At 41.9% G+C, this 16,125-nt stretch overlaps 1 protein-coding gene across 3 annotated transcripts; it reads right to left on the bottom strand.

Moving 5' to 3' along the window:
- Nucleotides 1-197: 197 nt before the first annotated feature.
- On the bottom strand, nt 198-14,283 carry LOC102060433 (leucine-zipper-like transcriptional regulator 1). 3 transcript variants are annotated; one of them, XM_074548765.1, is made up of 8 exons: nt 14,144-14,283; nt 6,581-6,832; nt 5,759-5,838; nt 4,910-4,988; nt 3,333-3,379; nt 2,455-2,575; nt 1,366-1,552; nt 198-1,029 (listed from the first exon to the last, which is right to left on the bottom strand). In XM_074548765.1, the coding sequence occupies exons 2-8, from the start codon at nt 6,732-6,734 to the stop codon at nt 363-365; spliced, it is 1,335 nt and encodes a 444-aa protein (XP_074404866.1). In that variant the 5' UTR covers nt 6,735-6,832; nt 14,144-14,283; the 3' UTR covers nt 198-362. The 3 variants fall into 3 exon arrangements, with proteins under 3 accessions (XP_074404866.1, XP_005485236.2, XP_074404865.1); XM_005485179.4 differs by lacking the exon at nt 14,144-14,283 and adding an exon at nt 13,530-13,647; XM_074548764.1 differs by lacking the exon at nt 14,144-14,283 and having other exon boundaries at nt 6,581-7,211.
- Nucleotides 14,284-16,125: the final 1,842 nt, after the last annotated feature.

Genomic DNA, 16,125 nt, shown 5'->3' on the forward strand with positions numbered 1-16,125 from the left:
AGCTTTGTCCCTGAAATGGCATCTTGTGGAGCCAGCATGGGTTACTGCAGTTCTGATTTTCAAGGCAGCCTCAGCCATTGCCAATTTGAAATGGTATGAAGTGACCAGGAGAAAAGTAACAAAAAGAGCAGCATTCCAACAAGCTCCTCTCAGAAATCACAACTTACATGCAAGTTGTGACTTAAATATATGTCAGGTTTTGTTAACATTGTAAAAAATCTGTTCACAGCAAGTATGAGAAGGTTTAATTATTTTTTTTCCCCAGCGTGCTGATAGGAAGCTGAAGACAGTTGCAAGCAGTTGGTTTTCCACCTACTGCCACGGTGGTGGAAATTTATTCCTTCACTTTGCAAGCAAAGCAATCACAAGCAATCAAACTCCATTTGCCTGAAGGAGATCTCAGAGAAGCTGGACAAGGGTTTGCCCCCGATGAGCAGCAGTGTGTTGGTCCTGCTGATCCCACCCCCCGTGGCCACACACCCCCAGTCAGGTCTCTCCTCTTCACCCACAGCCTGAGCAGCAGCAAAAGCCTCTCCTGAACAGGCCAACAGAGGGAGAGCCTTGTCCTTGGACAAACAGCTCCTGTCTCTCTTTGGGCCTAGTCCTGTCTCTGAGGTGGTCTGGGAGGCAGGGAATTCTGCTGGCTGCAGGGGCAGGCTGAAGGTTTTCATTTCGATGGCGTTGCTCCGCTCCGTGGGCTGTGGGCAGAAGAAGCTGCAAAAGCCAGAGTGCCTCAGGATGGGCACCAGCTGGGGATGGGCCTTCTGCTCACTCTTGCAGTGGCTGGGGAACGTATCAGTGAAATCTGAGGTAGTTTGGAAGTCCACACCAATTCCTAAGATGCAGTGATACATTTTAGGAGAAAAGCTTCCCTTTGTAGTACTGCTAAGCTTCTTCCATGTCTGCGTATGGAAATGATACTTCCAGAGGTCATCGTTAGGGCTGGAATTGGAAATCCCTCCACCAAAAATCAGCATAGAGTCTTTGCAGACTACTGAAGCGTGACCTACCACTGGAGGAGGTCCTTGGCTGAAGGTAAGAGAAACCAGCAGTTAAGGGGAGACCAAAAAGAAACTTAGCACTGATTTTAGCTTCTGTTTTCCTTTTGACTCAGAAGGATGACTGCTGAACAGCTGCATTGGGACATCAAAATTACACTGCTGACAGCTGCATCAACGCCTTGCCAACAGCTCTCCCGAGCAAAGCCAACTGGAGCCCCAGGCATGGCAGCAGCACTGCATCCTGATCTGAACAATCCCTGCAATTACCAACAGGGCATCGGCTCCCTCTCCACCCGCACGCAGAATCAGAGTAAGATCAATTCTCTTTCTCTGCTCTTTTAGCGTAACAAATAGAACAGGTTACCTTGTTCTGATGCTGGACCAGCTGCTGCTTGCAAAGTCCCACTTCCACAAGTCCCTCTGCTCAGTGAGCCCCACCAGCCCCCCAAAGAGGTACATGGCTGTGTGATAAACCACTGCCGAGTGGCCGTGCCGCGCCCCGGGGCCGCTGCTGTGGCCGGGGCTGGAGACACACACCCACTTCCTGGTATCTGAAACAAAACCACTGATTCATATACATGGATCAAATTTACCCTATTTGAGAAAGGATTTGCTTCCTGCAGGAGGTAGCTATTCAGTTGGAGAATAAGGGTTTCTGCTCTAAGCTTATTATGAGTTTACATATTAAATTCTGACACTGAAAAAGTGCATTTTAAGAAATCAGTTTTGAAATAAACTTTTAATGAAAATGTCAGATGCTGTGTGACAGATGCCATGGAAATTTTATTTACAGAGCAGTTTTTCCTACAGCTTTGTCAGTTCATTGACTCTGATACAGAAAGATATTTTCCTGGCTGTTAGAAGGAAAAAAATCAGTCAACAAAAACATTAATTTGTTAATGTCTATGCTTATTCTCCCTGTGAGGGAAGGAAGGATGAGATAAACCCATCATTTGTTTCAAAATAGTGTCAGAATGGCCATGAGATAACAAGTTATGCATTTAGGAAATCTCTGAGAATCATCTCATTTGCAAGAATCAGACTGGTCATGAATATGCTAATAAAATATCTCCTTCAGGTTTGACTCTCTGTGGTCAGTTGGAGATTTGAGATCAAAAGATGGCATTAATAGGCTGAAATCAGGGTCCCTGCAGGATCTGAAAGTTTTAAGTAATCCTTGAAGAATTTTATTGGGTAGTAAACAAATATTCTGTCTGATTTTCAGCTGTGAAACTGGCAAATACTGCAAAATGTATTCCAGTTTAATAGTCTAATAAATTTTAGCTAGCAATTAATTGAATTTGACACAATTTATCACTAAATGTTGTCAAAGAGAAGCCAAAACTAACTTGGAGCATTTCTACTGACAAGAATTTTCTTAGCAGAGCAAGCTTTCCTGCTGCAGTTGTTGTTTTACACTGGATCAAAACCTTATCCTGCTTTTTTAACTTACCAAAATGGAATTCCCAAAACTCCTGACAAATGCCTTTGATGCCAAAGTATCCCCCATAGATGTACATGCTGGAATGGTACACGACTGCACTGTGACCTTTTCTGTTAGCTGGTGCAGAGCTCTAGAACAATTCAAAAATACAAACCTATAAAGTCATACCAGCAGCAATGTCTGTTTGGGAAATTCACATTTTTTTTTCCCCCACAAATGACCCTGCAGTCCTAATCTTTCTCTTACTCCTCCATCAAGCAAAGGTAACCGGAGTGGTAACTGTGTCACATCTTAAAAGAAAATTTTGGGTGTAATTTCAAGGTATAGAAGCATTGTGATGATGAAGTTTCAGTAGCAAAAAATGAGTGATTCCTAATGTGTAGTGATACAGAATCAATCTCAAAAGACCAAGCCACAAATGCTTCCACTCAGGTTTCAATTAGAAGTGGCAGTAACTTGGTGAGTCCACGTGTTCACACTGAAGAATTGAAAAATGCTGCAGCACTTCACGTTCCAAAATGTATTAGCGTGGCTGCCAATCTGTTTTCACAACCCTACTTTTAAAAGCACAGGCTTCACGTATGGTTGCAATATTCCATTTAAAATTAGTTTTCTTGATAGGGATTTCAGAGAAACAGAAGCAGCAGCAGAGGAGAGGACTTAACTTCTTATATAGGACTTAAAATTTAAGAGCAGTATTTTTAAACACTGTTTTGAAGAAGGAAAAAGCCTTAAGTTATTGAAAGTGCAAAGAAATAACATACAGCCACATGTCTCTGAAGAGATGAGATTGGAACTGTTTGGGGGAACATATTTCAAAGCAATCTGTTTAATCAACAAAGCAACAGGCATTTGATTCACACATTCCCCACTTCCTGGCTCCTTACCTCCGTCTCTGCTGGTTCGTTGCAGCTCTCTGTCCATCTTGCGGAATCTGGGGATTGAGTTAATCAAGCGCAGTTTAGGGCCCGCACCACAAGAGGACACTCCTCCCACAGTAACTGCTCAAATTACACAGCTCATTCTCAAGGTGTTTTCTACTAACAAGGCTGAAGAAATCCCGCTAGGGCAGCAGCCTGAGGGACTTCAGGAGACACAGTTTGAACAGTTTTCCTCTATCCTTATCTGATACAGAATCACACAGGTGTCACACTGTATTCCTGTTTCCTAAAGCTGAATTTCATAATGCAGAAGTAACCTGGGATTATCATCATTTTCTGAACTCATAGGAATCCCAGATTTCCCTATGGATGTATGACTCCTCCTGCTTGCCACACACACCTTATTATGGCAGACTTATTCTTTCTTGTTCTTTTTCATAGGTCCCTTAAATAGCCCTCAAATAACAGCCAGCAATCACAGATCTGGGATCACTGTGAAGGAGAGGAAATACCTGATAACCCAGCACAGAGATACAATGAGGAATCAGTGCAGGCTCGCATTACTTAAAGCTATTCTTGCTAAAAGATTTTAAATAATAACTATGAAACAGCTAGACACACAACCAATGGTGAATAACTCATTTCCAATTTCCACTGTGAGTACTGTGAGTAGAAGATGCTTTCTTCTTTAAAACATGTTCTGAAGCTTTTCTTTCTTCCAGCAGGTTATCTCAGACACAAAGGAAGGGGTGTAAAACACAAAGGAAGGGTTGAAAAACCCCCATTGATTTAAAGTTACATAGTGAAGTAGCAAAAGAAGCCAGGAAATCTAAATCTTGGTCTGGACACAAGATTTAGTGGCTCAAAAGGAACTAAGCCCCTCTCTCTCTCTCCTCCCAATCTGACATCAAAATAACTATTATAATAATAATATAATAATAGCTATTACTGCACACAGGATTTCCAATGGGTGAGTCCATGGTGTATGACCTTGCTATTAAATTCAAATACTGCACTGTTTTTATCAGAATACACACTTAAGAGATCCCAAATGTTTGTTCTTAGGAGAAAAAAAAGAAATTCATGTTATAAAATGTTGATGTTAATTTCCCATATTATTTAATATTTGATTTCTCTTGCTCTAGCTTATGTTTTTCTTCAGTAAAAGTATAAATGAGATATATTTTACTGATCTACTTTCTTTCATAAGAAAGTAGAAGCCAAGAAAGCTTGGTTTTAAAATATATGTGGCATTAAAAATAAAAATTAAATAATACATTAATTATCATGTCTTATGATCAAATAGTAAATGTAAGAAGGAGAGAGGGAGGAATGGAAATTCTGAGACCTTAAAATACATAGAATTTTCCCATAAAATCCTCTCTAATTGAAGTAAGACCTGCATCTCTGATAGCTGAACAGCCTGATTTTGAAGGGAAAATATGCACACAGTTTTACACACATTACTTGTTGTAAAGCTTAAGGAAGGCTCTGTTACAAGCAGAAGAAAACAGTTTGGTTCTCATTATTTATTACTGCCTGTGGAATATCCCATGGAAAATACTGGCTATTGTGTATCATACCAATGTCATATATCCAGAGAGGAGTTTTTGCTTGTGTGAAAGCAGAATCCACCATTCCACCAAAAATATACAGGCTGCCCTGCAAAATGCACAAATATTTGTTGCTTACAGGAAGGCACATCGCATGCAAATAATTTTAAAAACAATTCTTAAATGCAAAGGTTGCTATCAGCAAAATGTAGTTAACAATATGATGATCTTTTAACAATCCCAAAAAGCCACTGATTTTTAATTTTTCTCTCTTTATTTTCTCCCAGTGGGAAGCCCTGAAGAACACTGTGCTGTTTAATGGGAACAATATTTCAGAACTGCTCGCTTCTTGTCAGCCTGGGGCTGGGAATCTGGAGCTCTCTTCAGGCATTGCTCAGGTATACTGGATTATGCATATTTAGAGGAATGTTTCCTTGTGTGGTAGCTCTTGATATCCTAAATTCTGTCTTCCCCTCACAGGCAGGGCTGTAATTCTTGCTGTGCTTTACTCCCCCGTCCCTGTTGTACGCGAGTTCTGTAGTGAATGTTTTTGTGCCGCGGCTGATCATGCAAATGAATTCAGAGCAACTGTTACAACTGCACAGATAAGTCAGAGAAAGTGCTGCCAGGGTCTTTATCTGCTATTACTGCTGCTTATTGAGCACTGACTGAGGAAACCAGGGGGCTGCTGCAGGGTTGAATTACTGCCACTGTTCAGAAAGATTTCCAAACACAGGTACAGCTACATCCAGAGCTGCATCCACACAAAAATGCTTTCTGGGCACAGCATTTCAGTACATAATACCTATGGCATTTTATTGCACTGTATAGGAGGAAATAAAATGTCAGGATATGGACAATAAAATCCTGGTCTAGTACCTTATAAGCCACCATTGAATGTTCTTCCAGTTCTTCTGGACCGTCTCTTGAGCAATCCAACATTTCCCATTCATTTTTCACTATAAACCAAAGCTGAAGTTAAAACAGCGGGGCACTCAACACATTAACAGTAGGGAAAAGGTGAAAAGGTGGGCTTTGAATGTGGCTGTGCTGCTTAAAATGAAGCATTTTGTCATCTTTCCTCTGTTAAAAATGAAATATATGAATTTTTCTATTTAGCAAATTTAAATATAACAGTAATAGTTACATTTAAATACAATAATTGTTACTGCTTCTATTTTAATTGTTACCTACGTCAAATTTGGACAATTCCATGAGCACAAACCCCAGCACAATTTTGTTTTATTCCAGTAACAAGTGAACAGGTAAAACTATACATCAAGTAAAAAAATACAAAGGCTTGTATTTGATAGTGCATTGATACTGCAAACCTACAAGGTATTATATTCACATGTTCCCTTTGTGCACTTTTATATGCACGAACTATTGCTGTGTTAGAGAGTCAGCAAAGCTCATTGATATCCCTTACTAGAATCAGGATACTTTAAATGACTCAGTATTTCTGCTCGAGGGAAAAATACCAAAAACAAAAGGAACTGAACTGAAATCAAAACTTTGTGGACACTTGCAAGAGGAGCAAACACCCCCCATCTGCCCGATGAACAAAAAGCAGTTTATCCAGCCCTGTGACAGAAAGACCTTAAACGAGGATAATCTGTTAAGCACAGAGCAGCCTCAGTTTCACGATGACGGATGTGGAATGGCTTTAACCCTGGCACCCAAGAGCAGGGGCCGGCTCACCTGTGTGGTATCTCCAGAAGTCCCTCAGCGCGGTGCTGCCGTGCCCTCCGTAGAGATAAACAAAGCCCCTGCACTCAGCACAGGCGTGCTTGTAGCGGTCACAGGGGCGCGGCTGCTGCGCCTCGGCCGCTCCGCCGGCAGCTCTTCCCTTCATGCTGATACCGGGATCCTATCCAAGGATCAGCCTGCAAAGGGCTGCCATGCCACAGGAGGGTCCCAAAATAGCAGGGACAGGGCTAAACCCTGTTTGGTCTGCAAAAAGACAAAAAAGGAAAAAAGAAAAATCTCCACCTTATGATAAAACACTACTGTGTTTTTTTTTCAATCCCCTCAAAAGCAACAGTGGACAATTTGTCCATCTGTGATAGTACACTAACTTGAGTAAAGCACCAGAAATTCTGACTCAGATTCTTGTACCAGTGAGGCTGGGAGAGGAACGTTCCTGGAGCTGAAAGTTTTCCAAGGAATGTCGGTGAACTGTGAAGCTCCAACATACTACACATTTACCATACCAGGACTTGGTCTTTTTTCACAACTAAAAGAGTACTTTAGACAAATCTGTACTAAAAAGAACTTTGGAAAGAGTGAATATTACAGATGGAAGTAATGCATTAACAGTTGTCCAGAATTTGTTTAGACTTTTACCTGTAAAACTGCTGAAATGAGGATGCATCTGGAAAAAAATGACACCAGCCCTTCCCATGCCACAAGATGTCACTGTGTTCCGTGAAGACACAACTACCAGGAAAACATTCTTCTATTAACCCTCTTCAAAACAGTGGCTTATTTTAACATAGATTATTTTGCAAAGCACACCCAAAAAGCCCCCAGCATAAGACCAGATTTTGGAGTTTGTGTTGATAATGTGTCTGAGGTGGCACATCACCAAATGAAGTGACAGTCTCCCAATTCTGAGACTTTTCAGTGGGAGCCAGATTCCAGCTGCATTGAGAACCCAGGATGGAAATCAACAGGGAAGAGTCATTTACCTAAGAGTAATGTGTAAATCCAGGGCAAGCTGCACTCAACTTGAAGAACAAAGATTTCAGTAAAACCAGCTAGATACAAAAGCTAGTTATATTTCATATTAATATGAAATCATTGTACCTAATTTATCAGCTAATTAATCTCTAAAAGTTAACCCTTTTTAGAACTGGAATATATTCAGTGACAAAGAGATGCTAGAGAATCTCTTGCAGCATATTCAGGCAAGATTAACTACTTCAATTTTGTTGGGATTTTTTTTAATGCAAACCAGTATTGTAAGCTATTTACTGTAGAAACTGAAGCATATTCTTTGGATGTTTTCTCTGAAGGAACACAAAGATGGGTGGCAGTTACTAAGGGTGCATTTCTCATGTCCAGGGGAATTAGCAGATATGAAGTAATGACACATTATAGGTAAGTCCCTAATGCTTTCTGGCATCCCATTGAAAAGGGAAAAGCAGCTGAAGGCATGAAACAGGGATTATCTCCCTAACTCTGCCAAGCTTCTGAGCAACCACAGCCAAATCATTCACTTCCACAACTAAATGGGGACAGTCACTTCCTTAGTACAACACTTCAGATTTGCTGATGCAGTGCAGTGTGACAGTGCCAAGGTATTACTGCTATTGATACCATTAACTCTGAAAAGGTGATAGGTTGCCAATACTTTACATAGGTAAACAGGCTTGTCCCCTTGCTGTTTGTGGTTTCTTTCTCAGTTATAAAGCTGGTTATTCTTCTTCCTACATATTTCTCCTTGTTTTTCTTCCTCCAAGCCTTGCCTCCTGTTGTACAAGCATTCAGAGATGATGACAGCCCTGATTTCATAGAACAGATTAGCAACAAAGTCCTGTCCAATTGTTTGTCTAGCCCAGCTGAACTCTTGCAAGGCAGGTGAGCAGGATGGGATAACAAAAGGCCAAGTGGGGATGAACTCAATGGGTGTCAGCTCCCGGTCACACCTTTTCAGCATTGGCTGGCCCTTGTGAATCTTGGCTATTTACTCTCAGCTGAAGCATTCTTGGAAGCAGACCTACAGTCCCTAACAATCAGTTAACTGCTCCACTTCAGAGCTGTGAAAAAACCCCACCAAGTTAATAATGAATCTGGCCTTTCATCATCGGTATTTTAAACTGCAAACCTGACTCCCTGTCAAGTTTGTCCTGTCCTTGATTGCCTGTCTACAAAACTCAACCCACCAGAGTTCATCTACTGTCAACCTGAGCAGTCCCATTTCCAAAGAAAAGCTGCTCCTCTTCTGAGAACAATATCACTGAGCCTTGTCCTCTGTGTCCTGCACCACTGACCTCAGTTTCAACTTGACACAATATCAGTTATCCAATAAGAAGCTCTGACTTCAGAAAAAAACATCCAAAAAGACAACTCTGAACATTTTTATTCAACTTTTTTTTTTTCCCCCAAAACAGCTGTAGCACACACAAAAATGTCTGCTGCTCTCCAAAGTCTTCTGCCATTCCATTCTAAAAATAGCTTCTGTGCAATCAATCCCAATTGTTAAAGGGCTGGAGGAGCTGAGTGGAGGGCCTGGAGAGCTGCAATTAGTGCAGTAACTATAGCACTGAGTGTGTATCAATTAATGGTGCCCCACTACTGTTTCATAATACAAATAATTCAGGAAATGTAGCAAGACAGGAATTACTTCAGGAAATGTAGTTTATATGTTCATTATATAATTATTTATATTTCTGATAGATGTGGTTTCTCAGACAAATGATTTATTTATTTAAAGTATTGCTTAAATGGATCTTCAGTAAAGCGTTTTTCTATCTCAGCCCCTTGATTCATTTCCATCTGTTTTCAATACACTCAGAAAAGTTTCATTTTTAAAATGATCAAGCTTTTTGGAATATAATGAGATATGAAACCACTCATATGGGGAGGGGCCCAAGTAGGAAACCTTGTTCTGTTTTGGGGCTTTTTTGTTAATAACCCAGTTTTCTGAACTCAAGCCTTGAGCCTTTCCAGGCAGAACACTGCATTTTCTCACTAGGCAACTTGATGTTTTACTGCTTTTCAAAAATAATAACAGATCTTCGCATTTGTACTTATCCCAGAAACCTTGGCTCTGGAGGTGGTTTTATTGTAAGTCTTGTTCTAACGGGACTGCCTGCATGAATGAGGAAACTCTGGAGACTTGCAAGGCCCTTACAAAGTTTTAGAAACAAACCCAACTTGTTTAGAATAGAGAAAAAGGCTTTTTTCAGTATATCATGTTTACTTGCAATGCTTCGCTATGTGTGGTAAATCTAGTATCCTCTGGTTTGCTATTTTATTTTTTCCTAAACTCAAGATAACCTGAACTGTTTCTGTGGTGAGGTTTTTTTTGGTTTGGTTTGGTTTTTTTTCAAAATACAGGAAGTAATTTTCAGAGATGCTCAGCTTCAGAGTTTCACCCTGAAAACGTGAATGGCTCCAGGAGTGTTGGGTGTCTGTGACAGTTCTGTATTATTGCATTCTGTACTGAAATAAGGGCCTGGCTCTGCCACGTGCTGTAAAACATGCAGTTACACATGCCTGAGCTTACAGTGCAGGAGTCAAGACAAAAGGAAGGGAACAGAAAGAGGTATTGCTTCTTACAGGGAGAAGCTGAAGGACAGAAGGAGGGTTTGTAAAATGACAAGTCGAAGCAGAAGACACAGCTCCATCCTGATTTCAGAGTCCAGAAGAAAGATAGGTACTTTCAAGTACAACAATAACAACCCTGTTGTCTGAATAAAGCTTAGAGCAGACATACTAAAAGCTGACAGAAAAACTGGACAGCTTTTATTTGAATAACTCTTAGTTGAATTTTAACAGTTTTAGGGCAGTATTTGTAAACATGATCACTGCTATATCTCAGTGCTTCAAAATGCTTTTTGACATGAACAGGTATATTAAAGGGGGTAACTCTTGTGAAACAGCATATATTGCAGTTTCTATAATATGTTCCATGCTATAAAGCATGTAATTACAGTTTCTCTAGGCTGTAAGGCTCTGTTTGTAACTGCTCCTTCTGGAGAGAGCAGTGCCACAGCACCGAGGGCTTTGGCACCTTCACTGCACAACAGAGAGAACCTCATCAATCTCTCCCAGAGAAAAGCTCACTGCCTGCTTCTGCAGCTCTGCAGGCAAGAGACTGCTTTTCTTTAATTCAGATCACATTAATATTAAAGCTTTAATTTAAAAGTTCATAATAAATTTATGTTTGTGTATCATTGCAAAATTAAAATTTGCAAATTGACATTATTAATACATTCTTTTTTTTTTCTAGAAGCTTTCACCCAAGAATGAAAATCCTTTAGTTGTGTTTTGTAACACTATTTCATCTCTGTTGCAAAGTGAATTCTTAACTAGTAATAAATTAACTTCTTAAATAAATATAAAGATATACAGTTGTATTTTCTATATGCTAGGTATATTTCTTATTTTTAAGTAAACAAATTTATCACACACAAAAATACACACTTGGTTTAGAATAATACAGTAAATATTTCATCTATTTCCCAAATATGGTGGAGGAAGTATCTGAAAAAAAGAAATTCATTATCTTAAATATTTCTGGGGTTGTTACATTTTTATATACATTTCTAGCATATGAATCAGGAAATTGCCTTTTCCACTGTATTTAAATATGTTTTATGGTAAGATGAAAGTGAATAAATTTTTCCCACCTTAGTTTCCTTAGTAAATTAAAATTTCATTAGCTGGGGATTTTTTGTTTGGTTTTTGTTTGTTAGTTGTTTGATAGTTTCGGTTTTTTTAAGAATGGGATTTTTAAAAAACTAAAAATTAGAATATATAGTTTTGATTAGTAGACCTCCCCAGGGAATCTGTTAATTACAATTTACATTTGCAATTAATTATTTAACTGCATCTCAATTTTGAATGAAGTTTCTGACAAAGAGCTTCCCTAAATCCACATCCATGGGTGGCACAAGTGCAGCATGTTATGGATATAGAAATCCAGGGCAGCAGCCATGTGTGAGCAAAAGTTTATGCTCATATTCAGTGTGTGTATGGGTTTTATTTATTTATAGTCCTTACTGGGATATTCACTGCAGGAACCGAATCTGCTTTTTAAATCTTATTTCGGGTCCTGTTGGTGACGCCACCCTTGGGCAGAACTCAGTGTGTGCTGTGGTCTCAGCACAATGCAGAATGGAATGGACACCCTGACTCTGGAGTGCTGCTGCAGGGAAGCTCTGCAGAAATTACCCGAGACAAACAGGTGATTTTGCATCTTCCAGGTATGACAGAGGGAGGAAATACAGTTCCTGGTCCTCAGACTTTACGAGAAAAGAAATGAGCAATTCCCACCATGTTCTCAGGGCAGTCTTAAGATGTATTTGGCCTTTTAGCCTTTCCTTGGAAGTAATTTGTCCTGTCACCACTGGAGCAGGTCATTTCAATGCACAGGTCATCACCCTTCTCCCAGAAACAGCAGTTCTCAGTGTTCCTAGAAGGCATCATTTGGGGATTTCACAAAAACTAACTAGCTGGATTCTTTCAAGGTACAGTAGGCAGGTCCCCTGGAGACTGAATGTAATAAATCTGTCCTTAGGTGTGACTGAATGCATCTTCTTGACAGCTTGTGACCTGCTGCTGAAGTAACTTCAAATACTTTATTTCCTAAGGGAGACTCTACTCACACTAATTCACAAAATTTTCTAGGTTAGGAAGAAAGACTGTGGTTGACAAAGGAGTCAGTGACTGCTCAGCCTGACTACTCTCCTCAGGCATGAATTAAGGTACTAGAGCATGTGCCTGACAGCTGAGAGTCTTCAGTGAAAAACTGTTATCTTCCACTAAAACCAAAAAGTCGGCATTGAATTTTACTTGGTTGTTCTTTATATCCCCTGACTGAGGAAAAGCAGCATCTAATAAAACACTGAGTCACACTTAAAACTTAATGCCACACTTCATGGAAGATAGACATTGTGTTTTCCTTGTCCCCGTGACATTTTGCCCTTAGACAAAAATGCAGCAATGAGATAGAGAAGACATACAAGGTTATGAGAATAGCAGAAGCTGTAGCTTGAAGAAATATGAAGGAGGAAAGAAAGGGCATTTGGCAATCAGAAAAATAAAAAGTTCCAGCTGGCAGATACTAAAACATCCAGATATCCTGTTAGAATCAGTATGAGTTTAGATTATTCTGTATGGGAGAAGTCATGAGAGACTTGTGTGAGAAAAACTCAGATGGCACAACTGGAATGACTGTCAGTCATGACTGGAGAAAAAGCTGAGTACAAAAAGATCTTTTATGGAGAGATGAATTTACACCATCAGGTGAAAGATGGTTGCATAAAAACATGATATAATTGCATAGATGAAATAAACTGCATAGAGAGGAATAGCTGCATTTTAGTCTGGCAAGGAAAACAAAGGTGTCAGCTGACAAACAGTAATAATAACTGTGATGGTTCACTATAACCTTGATGCCAACAGTTACTGGGCTGCACCATCAAATGGAAAAAAACGAAACCCACATCATTTCAATATACAAAAGAGACAGAAAGCATATGAGTAACTTTACACATACACGTTGTCGCTCCAAATTCAAATGGAATTACTCATGTGAATAAAACCAGTGATATGCATGAGCCTGCACAATGTAGCCTAGATACCAGAGCAAAAGAAGGACCAACTCTTTTGTCAGAAGCCTGAAAAAATGTTTTGCAAGCTGTTTTCATATTCAGACTCCAAATGACAGGGTCCGTTTTGGACTGGAGTCCAGCCTTCTGAAAAATTCTCACTCCCAGCAGACATGGTCCAGTATTCATCCCAAGCCAGATGCACTTTGGCTTGGGTTTTGGATGGGTGCATTTCTTTGTTTGTCTTTTGCTCGATACAAGGCATTTTGTGCTTTATGCTCTTTGACTGTGGAAAAGGGAATGAGCAAAAAGAGGGTGGTGAATCTCCCAAACTGGAAGCAGGCAGCAAGAGTTCTGGCAATTCCTACCCAGACCTCCTGCGCAGCATCGCGGAAGCGGCAGGTCCCTGTCCCCAGCGGTCTCCTGGCTGCTGAGCGCTGAGGGCGCTTCCTTCCTTCCTTTCATGCGCTTTGTTTCTTTTCGTACCTTTCAGTGAAAGAGACTTTTTGCACAGCTGCACAGAGCCCCGCTGGCCAGCAGTGCCGCGGTGTGCCCGGCCAGGCTGTGCCGGTGTTCGCTGGGCTGCTGGGCGTGCAGAGCGCTGCTCAGTGCCCCCAGCGCCTTCCCTCAGCGCCCTTCTCGCCTGCGGCCCGAGCGCTGCTCCTCGACCCCGGGCCGGCTCTGGCTGCTGCCGGTGCCCCCTCAGGCCTCTGATCCCCACACGGCTGGGCTTGTCCCCACCGAGACGGGGGCAAGGAAAGAAAAGGAAAAACAGTCTCTGAGCCGGCATGAGGCAGGGGTGCACCGAGCCCGGCCGCGCCCGCTGCCGCCCTTCGGGCCCGCCCAAGGCACTGAGCCCGGCGGGCAGGGCTGATGCCGGGGAGGGAGCAGCGCGCCCGTCCCGCACGGCCGGGGGCCCGCGGCAGCGCCCCCCGCCTCCCGGGGGCAGCAGCCCGGCGCCCCCGCCCTCCCCCGGCCTTACCCTCCCCTCCCCTGCCGCCGGCGAGCCCGGGGCTGGCGGAGGCGCGGCCGCTGCCCGGAGCCTGCGCGGCGCCGCCGGGGCTGCTCGGGGCCGCCCGCCCCGCGGGTGGGGACGCGCTCGGGGCCGAGCGGGCGGGTCCGGGTCCCGTCCCTGTGCCTGCGGCCGGAGCGCGCGGAGGCTGAGCCGAGGATGCGCGGGGTGCTGCGGGCTGCGTTCCTTGCGGAAGGAACGGCTCCTAGTCCTTAACTGCCCTGTTAGTCATGGGGAAAGTGCAGAATCTCGTTTCTGGCCTGAACGCAGCCAGAAACAAACATCTCTATAACTTTTGGGGTTTTTTTCTGTGGTAGCGGCTGTGGGAAGGGGGAGGACGGAGAGCGGTGTTTGTTGGTGTGCTCCGTTTCAAGCCCTTTCAAGTCAGCGTTTAGCCAAAGATCCCTTTGCACGCTTCTCGGTGAGCCGCAGCCCCAGCGCTTGCTTGGACTTGTGTCCTTGGCTTTCCGATCGGCTGCCACCGGCTCGCTTTTTTGCCTGTTTCTCGTTTACAGCTACATAAGGCTTCAGAAAACAGAAATGAAACTCCCCCACCCACACGTGCATCTATTTTCCATCCTGACATATTTCCCTGCTTTGAGGCGGAGGCTAAAGCTTTCCCCTAAGTATTGTTCCTAAAAAAAGAGTTACTTAGGTAGCTGCAAGTGAAGGCCGACAGATAGACCGGGTCCATAGCAATGCAAAGCATATGGGGTGGAGTATATAAATAATTCAAATACATTTGATTTTAATATATTATGTATATTATATCTGACTATAGTAGTGATGTGCACTTCTGAACTTTTTTATTCTAGAATTTAGGTGTTATTGAGATGCCAGTCCAGAGCTACAGTGCAGCACTTTCTCCAGCCTTAATTGTGTTCTCCTAGGGATTAAAAAAAACACCAACAACCCAACAACAAAACCCAAACCCCAAACCAAACCCACACATATTTCATAAAAAGAACTCTGAGATCATTAGCTAACATTTGGAAGTCCCTCAAATTAACATGCATGAAGGACTGTGGCCAAACTCCCACTGGCTCCCATAAAAGCAGTAATCAGTCCTTCAAGTAAGATTCTCCACAAAATAACACCCAGAAGCCCCTGCAGAAAGGATTGCCAATCTCACCATCTGACTAGATTAAAAACAGCAGTAACAATGTGATAATTGACAGAAGAAACTTCCCTGACAAGGAATGAATCAGTGTTTATTTTTAGCCTTTCCCCCAAAAGGCTTTATTTAAATGAAAGATTAGCTAATTATTTCCGTCGTTGTATTGTCCACACTAGAAACAGGAGGTGGCAGATCTGCACTTGTCTTTGGCTCTTCCTTTGAGGTCTGCACCCTGGAAGGGTGAGATTTTGCCAGTTGTCTTTTCATTTCTAGTCTGATCAAATATGAACAGTATGAAGGTTTCACTAAATTTAGACACCCCCAAATCAATTTTTTTTTCCTGAGTAGAAAGCCCCAGCAAAGATGTCAGAAAATGTAAATTGTGATTGTGTCCATATCCCACCTTTGCTCAAAGCTTCTCTTGCCAGCAACTCATTAATCCTGTTGCTGCAGCTGCCCTCTGCAGCCTTTTGCACTGACAGAGCACTTGCATTCCAAGAAGATAATTTCCTTTCCCTGTGTACAGGAGCCAGCAGTAAAAATTTATCTAGGAGAAAGCAGCTTACCTAAGAAAAGACTAGCAAAATATTTGTTCTGTTTTACTGGTCAAATGTGAGGAAACTGTACCAAGTAATATCTGTGTTTCTGATAATAAGCATTTGGGTTCTGATTTTTTTTCTCTTCTTACATTTTTTTCTGATTTTTTTAATTAATTGTGGATTGCAGCATGGGTTTAGTGAACAGAAAATTAATCAAACTGCTTTGAAAATGTCTGAGGATACTTTTTTGTTCTTATTAACTTAACTGCTGTGGAATTAAGACACGCAAATTACTC

Source organism: Zonotrichia albicollis, chromosome 10 (assembly GCF_047830755.1).
Source record: "Zonotrichia albicollis isolate bZonAlb1 chromosome 10, bZonAlb1.hap1, whole genome shotgun sequence".
Classification (NCBI taxonomy): domain Eukaryota; kingdom Metazoa; phylum Chordata; class Aves; order Passeriformes; family Passerellidae; genus Zonotrichia; species Zonotrichia albicollis.

Bases quoted from the DNA above. Each gene is read 5' to 3' on its own strand.
- LOC102060433 (XM_074548765.1), bottom strand. From the start codon at position 6,734: ATGAAGGGAAGAGCTGCCGGCGGAGCGGCCGAGGCGCAGCAGCCGCGC. The intron at 3,380-4,909 runs GTATGATACACA...CTCAATCCCCAG, and splicing joins TCTCTGGATATATGACATTG to ATTCCGCAAGATGGACAGAG. The intron at 1,030-1,365 runs GTAACCTGTTCT...TCTTACCTTCAG, and splicing joins TGGTCCAGCATCAGAACAAG to CCAAGGACCTCCTCCAGTGG.